Source organism: Neltuma alba, unplaced genomic scaffold, assembly GCF_004799145.2.
Source record: "Neltuma alba isolate B1F8T4 unplaced genomic scaffold, ASM479914v2 tig00011741_pilon, whole genome shotgun sequence".
Classification (NCBI taxonomy): domain Eukaryota; kingdom Viridiplantae; phylum Streptophyta; class Magnoliopsida; order Fabales; family Fabaceae; genus Neltuma; species Neltuma alba.
Genome location: NW_021636369.1, coordinates 229,031 through 237,785, shown reverse-complemented (window position 1 = coordinate 237,785; position 8,755 = coordinate 229,031). Strand labels below are relative to the sequence as shown.

The window sequence follows — 8,755 nt, the reverse complement described above, 5'->3', positions numbered from 1 at the left end:
AACACTTTTTAATTTGATTTTTCAATCTCAATTCTAATTCCTACCTCTCATTGTTTCGTATCAAATGTCGCCATCATATTTAATTTTTAAAACAACTATAATCATTACAAAAAATCATGATTCAAGCATAATAATTTTAGGAGTTAAATAACAAAATTTCTCATATATACTTATCTCTATTATGTAAATTACTATTGAAAAGTTACTTTTGAGTGATCTTATCAGCGATTCCAAACCATCCCTTAGCACCCAAAGAAAACTTTATATAAAGTTGAAAAAAATTAGATGTGCGATTTTGCTTATAAATTAATTACCATTACCATTTTCTGGGCTCTCAGTTGCCTCTCTCGTGGACTTGGCTTCTCCTCTCTACCCTTCCCATCCACTTCTCATTTCTCTCTACTTCTCACGACAGTACCAGAGAGAGTGAGACCGAGGGAGCGAAGCGAGAGCGCAGAGGAGAAGTGCGAAAGTCGAAGGAGGGAGTATTTGCCACATGCAAACCGATCTTTGAGCTAAAGTAAGTCTCCTACTCCTTTCCCCATCACCGTTTTCTTCGATCATAGCGTCTTGAAGGATTGATGGCGGTTGCAATCTGATATGGGTGAGGAAAAGGAATAGCGAGTGAGTAGTATAATAGCATCCAGATGTATATCAAAGCCTATAATTATGATTTTTGATGTTGCAAGGGATTAGATACTCCCATGTGTTGGAGTCCTACTGGTTTGAGTCTTAAATCTGGAAATTATCAGACTTCAAGGTGAAGCTTTGGGTTCCTCTAAATATAAGGCTAGTGGAAAACGAAATTGCCGAGTAGCATGTAAAATCAGTGATCTACGGTTGTTTTTTATGCTTATCATGTGACTGCATGTTGATTATTTTCCATGGGATTATGGGTACCGAAACAGGGTTATTGTATGCTCAAATCTGAAACTTATATGCAAGATTTCGAAACTTAACTGATTCTCGGAGTTTGGGCGTGTGTGTGGGTGACAAACAGTTTTTGTGTGACTCTCAACTCTGGAAAATTTTCCAGAATTAAAGCCATGGCTGCACGTTTTATAAAGGGGGCTGTCAAAGCTGTTTGAAGTGTCAAAATATATTTGTTAATTATATGTTAATGGGATGGGTGTGTGGTAGAGCCATGGGGTTCATATTTTTGGACCGGCATATGTACATGGCTTAGTGTTTGATACTGTTGAAAACTTAACGAGTACTTAGATTGCTTAGATATGCTAAACCCTTCCGTTGTGATGCCTAAATATTGATTAAATTGATGTTCTTGAATCTGGAAGTTGAGAGCTGAAAATACCCATTGTTCTGGTGTTTGATCATGTGCCAAAAATGTGTTTAAGTGAAAACTAAAGCATAATAATCATTTAAGGGTCTCAAGGTGCTGCATAGTTGAGGTTGTTTTCTATTTACTGAGTTTTGTTTGCGAATGCAAATGAATGAACTTGATATGCATATTTGAATGTGCACGCTTATCATGTTCTGGTTAAAGATGATTTTTGAAACTGAATAAGGCATGCAGAACTTGCTGGTTAATGCTGTCAAACTGGAAACCATGCTTAGAGAATCTGAAATGATGATTCCAATGTGATTCTTGAAACTAAAAAGTGGTCTGGACCTTGTTGGTTAATGTTTTAAAGTGCTGAATCATTATGAAAAATCTTTAAATCATGTCTGGTGACTGTAAAATGAAGTTTAGGAATGTTAGGATTGGTAAATACGGACTCTTTTCTTCGCCACTGTATGGACAAATTTGTTTTGATTAAAGGGGGATGAATTTTGCTCTGGTTAATGGCTCTGATAAACCTCAAAGGGTAATGAGATGTCTAACTTGAAATCTGGAAAAATTTCCAGAATACGGCATTAAATGGTCTCTCATATGGGGAAGTTGTCAAATGCTTAAATGAGATAACAATGAAGTTATATCGTTGTTATATTATTAGATGAATCAAACGAGCCCCTTCAATTGCTAAATTATAGGTAACGAAATGTTATATTATGTACATGTTCCTTGTTGCCGTTATGGCTTTGATTTTTCTAGATGATTATTGTAGAAGGCTGAAGTGTTTGGTGCACATATTTCTTGGATTAATATTCTAGATTTTAAATGAGAATTAAGACTCCACATGCTACTAGAGATGGTACTTCTAATGCTGGAAATCTCCAGATTATAGGATGAAGGCAATTGTAAAACACTTGAATGTTAGAAAACTAGTAGTGTTTTGAATGATTAGAGAATACTTGAAGATTCTAACGAAATGATGCATTTTGTTGTATGGTGGAGGTTGTTTGACTTCTTGTTATGGATATTGCATAGAATTGTTTGAATGTAATGAATGTAGGATATATATGCATATGTGTGTGCCTGTGACGCAATGAGCATGATGAAATATGGTTGAAACTAAAGATGCAATAAACCTACTATTTAATGCCTCTTGGTATTAAATAATTATTAAGTATCCGAAACTGTTTTAAAGTTTCAAATTGATGAATAACTTGGTGCCCATAAAGCCGGAAACTTTGGAATTTGAAGTTGATTTACAGCTTATTAAGTAGAGTTTCAAAGAACTATATAATGAATTTGAATGGCATATACATGTGTTGCTGGCTGCTACTATTTCTATATATGTTTTGTAATTTTGGAGGCTTTAAGTCTCTGCAGGGATGCTGCTTGATACTCTAAAGAAGTATTAGATTGTTAAGCATGCCGAGATTTTATTATGATGACCAAAATTATTTGTTATTTGCGGGAAAATTTCCAGATTGGATTAATGGTACTACTTGAAATTATTAAATGATTTGGTTAATGTTTGAGAAGCCGAAAGCTAGCTTGAATCTTACTCCTTTAATCATAATGAATTAGGAAGTTAAGAGGAACATAAGGAAAAAAGGGGAGGCTGTAGATTTCCTCAGAATATGAAGATAAAATATAAAATTTTTGCTCAAGATGACCAACCTTATGAGTTGGGGGTTTAGTAATATATAATGATGTTATATCTGGGGTGTGAATGAGTTGGTTAATTCCTAAGTAGAGTACGTACCTGGTATTTGGATGTGTAATTTACAAGTTATGATTTATTAGAGCTGGCAGAGTTTTTGAAAGTAAGACTTGTGCAGCTCTAATAAATAGAAATTGCTAAATCATTGGATTTGGTTCAAATCTCGGTCTTAATTTGTTTAATTAAATTCCAGGAGCTAAAGATGTGAGTCTTCATCTATAGAAGAAGCCAGTAAATAAGAAATTATAAGTTTTGTTAAAATTTTCAGAAAATTCCCTTCTTAAAAAGAAGGGGGTACTGAGTTGTATAAGAGGTTTAAAAAATTCACCTTTTTAGTGTACGGTTTTGACCATTGATAATAAAACGGCTTTTATCTAGGTCCTTAAAGTAAGGTGGTGTTACACAAAAGCATATATGGGGAAGGCAGCTATAAGGCATTGGATGCTCTATCCCACAAGACAAAATAGGAAACAAGATAACCGAAAAATCTAAGAGATATTGGTAATATAATATTTTCTAATGATGGTGATGATATGATGACAGAACAGTAAAGGCACATTTATCGACCCATATTAGAAAAGCTCTAGAACTTTCCATCAAATAGCATGTCTACCCTTTTTAAACTCTTGACAGGTAGTGGGAGTGTCTCTAGCGGCCTATAATGGTTTGTCAACAGTCTAACAACCCTAACAATAATTCTCGTTCCTATTATATATTCTGTGTCATATCAAAGTTGTACTTAATCATTCCCGTTGTGCAAACAATAGAATCTCTCTTATATGGCTGTGCATGATTTTCTTAAAGGACCATGTCTTCAATATGGCGTGAAATAGAAGGGCTTTTCTGCGTTTTAATTTTCATAGGAGACTATAAAGAGTAAGTGGTTGTCCATTGAAAGATTTTGTTCATAATTTATTTCTTTCAATCGATGTTATAATTGACTATGGCTGGCTTGGCAAGGTTATTTTTTATTGCACACTCTGCTTTCTTTTGATACCTGCTCATGTTGGGAAATAATTTGATACCAATCAAGCGTATCTAAACTCTTAAAATTTTCAGTCCTATTAGATTTAGTTACTGGCTGGGCTGTTTGCATGAAGCAGTGTGCTCACTGGATTTCATAAAAAAATATGTTTGTGTATGTCCATGCAATCCTCATATTCATGAATATTGTTGAAGTCACTGGAAATTCACTCACTTGAATTTGAATATGCATAAATAATGTAGTTTTATTGGCTATGTTCTTGAAAAGTGAGTCATTGATTTGCTTCGTGCAAAAAAGTGTCCTTCACTGAGTGCTGTATTGTAGCTCTAGATGTTTTTAGAAAGTAGTGAGCAAAAGGTTGAGGAGAAAAGCAAGGTAAGAGATCAAACAAATTCTACGTTTGTTAGATTCAGTACTCTTTTATGAAGGTGCTTTTCTATTAAATATTTTATGGATGGCCTTAATGAGGGTTTATAACTTGGAAGAGTTTTTTTTTTTTTTTGGCTGCTTGTATGTTGGCTTTAGTAGTTAATCATTCCTTGGTAGCTTTGTGCTCTTCTGTTCGGATGTTTAGTTATGCTGAACTTCTGCATCCTATATGCCTGCATATTGAGTTGCTTAGTTTTGTTTTGTTTTTTTTTTTAATTAACTTTGTATTATTTACATTGATCATGTAAGCAATTGGCTTTTTAAGTTTTCTCCCTTTCGATTTCTACTGGTTTTACACCAACTGGTATCCAAGTATGTTAGTCAATGCTCCAACTGGATGATCATTTACTTTGATTTTTTTTTTAATTAATTAATTAATTTTTTGGGGTTATGCTGAACTTCTGCTGCCTATGTGCCTGGATATAGTATTTCCCGGTCATTTTCCATTGTTGAGATTGGTTGTAGAGGCGCATGGTTTGTTTTCAGATATTTGTCGTTTTTGTCTCCTGGTTCCACTCTGGTGTGTGTAACTTGTTTTCCATTACCTGTTTATACAACCACGATGATAATCTTCCCTTTTCTTTGTGTGCAGTAGAAGTAACTATTTCCCGATCTACTGAGACACTGAATTCATGATACCTTTTAGCATGTTACTCCTTACCTTGATCTAGAAGAGACGGAACAAAATGTAATGAACAAATAATACAACTATAGCAATTACAACAACAACAAGCCTTATCCACTAAGTGGGTTAGCTACATGGATATAAGGCTAGACTACAATTTCACTTCTGAATTCCAATCATAATAAAAGTCTCTCCTTTTTCTTTTCTTTATCCCTATTTCTGACAAACTCCTGCACAATTAAAGAAGTAAATTCTCAATCAGCCCTTGTCTTCTTTGATAATTGCTGCTCTTCTTGTATAGGCATCAAAAGTGGTGGGGAGTTTGACTGAGAGGTTGCAGACATTAAAGCTTTTCACATACAGATAAGAAATTGCAGATGTACAAAAATCTGCCTATCGAATCCTTGCATACTGCTATGATTGATAGAGCATCATGAAACACATTTCTAGCTGGAAAAAAAGAGTGCTATCTGTTAATGAGTAAGCAACCCATAAACTATCCCACGCTAATAACAGTTTCGATCCTGGAGTGCTTTCTTCTTCAATAAAGGGAAAGTAGGATGAAAGGGTTAACTTTGGGAAGGAGGAAGGCAGGATGAAATGGGATGTTGTGGTCAAGGGGAAAGTAGGCTGAAAGGAAATTTTCATTTTTTTTTTGTTGCCTTTTGTTTTGTTTGTTTTATCCCTCCCCCCCTCTCCTGTAGGGAGGGAAACCACCTGCATGTGCCATCAGGTGTTGTTTGGAGAGTAATGTTATTGTGTGAATAATTTTTTGTCTGTTTTCAATACAACCACTTGGAGGTACCATTTTTTTGTTAGAGTTGAATTTTACCATGGGGATTGTGGTAGTATGGCTTTGGCATTATTGGCAAGCATTTCAGTATTGGTTTTTTGACTTTGCTATCTACAAAATCTGCCATGTTATCGTTCTACTTCTTTACTATGTTTGATGTTTTGTCTTTTGGGTTTGAATATTAGATGTCTTCTCAAGGAGATAAATATTCTGTTATATGGTTTTACAGTCTTTCCAGCATAGAAGCTTTTGGATGCCACGGGATGCAGGTTGCCTAGCTGACGAAAATATGGGATATGAGAATTCTTCCAGAATTGAACTAAAGCGTGGTCATCAGTGGTTTTTGGAAACAGGTGAACCAGAAATTATCAACAATAAGAAGCAAGCTGTAGAAGCTGTTGGTGGCAGGCCAGTTTCAGGGGTTTCACATTTGGATGTATCTCCCTGGGACACCAATTTTGGGTTTCACTCAGTTACGGGTCAATTTTCTGACCGCCTCTTTGGATCTGAGCCGGTAAGGACTTTCAATTTGGCTGGTAAGAACATGCCATCAATTGGAAGTGGAAATCTGAATATGGGAAGGAAGGATTTTGAGAACAATTATGGAAATGATCCATCCGTGGGGCTGTCAATATCTCATGCCATTGATGACCCTTCATCTTGTCTCAATTTTGGTGGCGTCAGAAAAGTTAAAGTTAATCAAGTTAGAGATGCTAACAATTGCATGTCTGCATCTATGGGGCACTCCTATAGTAGGGCAGATGATAGTGCGATTTCAATGGTTGCTGGTTACGGTAAGAATGCTGGGAATATATCATTAGGTCAGACTTACAACAACGTAAATGAGAATGTTGTCTCTGCGGGTACTGCTATGACTAAGGCCGATGACAATCTTCGTTCAATGGGTCATGCTTTCAATAAAGGGGATGGAAGTTTTATGCTGATGGGCCACAGTTATGGCAAGGGAGATGAAAGCGCCTTATCAATGGGTCAGCCCTTTGACAGGGGAGATGGAAATTTCATATCAATAGGTCAGTCATATGACAAGGAGGATGGCAATTTGATATCACTGGGCAACTCATATAACAAGGGGCATGATAGCTTTATGTCAATGGGCCCAACCTACAGTAAATCAGGAGAAAATTTCATTTCAGTTGCACCTTCCTATGACAAGGGAACTGATCATATCGTGTCTGTGGGTCCGACATATGACAAGGTGGATTCAAACCTGGCATCAACAAACTCTTCATATGATAAAGGAGTTTCCAACTCTTTACCTATGGGTCACAACTTCAATAAGAATGAGGGTTGTACCATATCTTTTGGAGGCTTTAATGATGATCCAGACCCAAATCCCTCTGCTGGGATCATTAGTGGCTATGATTTGTTGATGGGCAACCAGAACTCTGCTCATGGTTTGGATGGCCAGAAAGATCTAGTCGAGTCAAACTCTGAACCAGTTGTAAATAGCAATCCAAAATCTAATTCTAAAACTGATAATGTCCTTAAGAGTAAGGAGCCGAAGGCAAGGAGGGTTCCTTCTAATAACTTCCCTTCAAATGTCAAAAGTCTGCTGTCAACTGGAATTTTTGATGGTGTTCCTGTAAAGTATGTTTCTTGGTCACGGGAGGTAAAAAGTCTTTGTTTTTATCTTGCTTCATTTCTCTGCTGCTGCTGTTTCTGTAAATTATGGCCCTCTGTCAAGCATTTCTACTCTAAATGTGTTTCATATTCTGCATCGTAGAAACATCTGAAAGGAGTCATAAAAGGGACTGGGTATTTGTGCTCCTGTAATGAATGCAAGGAGTCCAAGGTTAGCTTCTAAAGATCACGTTTATGTTTACATCACATGATTTAAATAATGTAGTAATAACAAATCGGTTAATGTAATCCAGGCTCTTAACGCATATGAGTTTGAGCGTCATGCGGGTGCCAAGACCAAACACCCAAACAATCACATTTACTTTGAGAATGGGAAAACCATCTATGCTGCTGTTCAAGAGCTGAAGAACACACCTCAGGAGATGCTTTTTGATGCAATTCAAACTGTTACTGGATCTACCATCAACCAAAAGAATTTCCGAGTCTGGAAAGGTACTGAGATTTTTACTTTACTTTTGGGTTTAGAACACTATGATGAACTCCATATTCTTGCTCAAGTTTTGTTTGCACGTTCCTATTGCTTTTTCTTTTATCTGGCTTGTACTTTTACCAGCATCATACCAAGCTGCTACCCGGGAACTTCAGCGTATATATGGAAAAGATGAAGTGGTCATCCCAACTTAAACTTGGTTTCTGCTTCTCAAGAAATTCAGGACGATGGTAGTTAAGTGATATGTTCATGGTGCATAGAAACTTAGCGGTTATTTGGACTATGTCTGCATGAAAATATCAAGTTTAAGCGGATGCATTCTTGTAGGATCTTACTTTCTATTTACGGTAATGAAGATCTTCTTTAAGGTTTTTGTTTCATTCGTGTCCTTCATCTGTAGATATCTTGTTGCTTTCCTTGCCACATCGCCTGATATAATTTGCCTGAACAAGTTTTAGGTTCTTAGAGGAGTTTTGAAACTTTCGATCAGCCCCTCGTAACTATAATTTTCTATTTTCAACAAAAATGATATACTGAAGAGTCAAATCAGTGAGTTCTAATAAGTGAGTTCTAATGGGCTAATCGTTCTATTTCAGAACAATTCAGAATACATGTAATTATAATTTTGCGCCTTTTCGCTAGTTTTGGTTAACAATTCGCTCATACTTGCCGGTACAACTTTAGCTGCAAACATTATCATATGTTTATTCAATTAGACATGTGTCATGAAGTTTTGGAAATCCATTATATTTTTGTTGTTATCAATGGGCAGTAAAAGTTTGGTAACATGTTTTCTGAATTGTGCGGTTATTTTTAGTTG

General features: G+C 36.1%; 1 protein-coding gene across 3 annotated transcripts; it reads left to right on the top strand.

The window, feature by feature from the left end:
- Positions 1 to 350: 350 nt before the first annotated feature.
- On the top strand, positions 351 to 8,315 carry LOC114717526 (uncharacterized). 3 transcript variants are annotated; one of them, XM_028902687.1, is made up of 6 exons: positions 351 to 520; positions 5,352 to 5,530; positions 6,073 to 7,473; positions 7,588 to 7,656; positions 7,739 to 7,937; positions 8,059 to 8,315. In XM_028902687.1, exons 3-6 carry the CDS (start codon positions 6,097 to 6,099, stop codon positions 8,127 to 8,129), a joined length of 1,716 nt encoding a protein of 571 aa, XP_028758520.1. In that variant the 5' UTR covers positions 351 to 520; positions 5,352 to 5,530; positions 6,073 to 6,096; the 3' UTR covers positions 8,130 to 8,315. The 3 variants fall into 3 exon arrangements, with proteins under 3 accessions (XP_028758520.1, XP_028758519.1, XP_028758518.1); XM_028902686.1 differs by lacking the exon at positions 5,352 to 5,530 and adding an exon at positions 690 to 789; XM_028902685.1 differs by lacking the exon at positions 5,352 to 5,530.
- Positions 8,316 to 8,755: the final 440 nt, after the last annotated feature.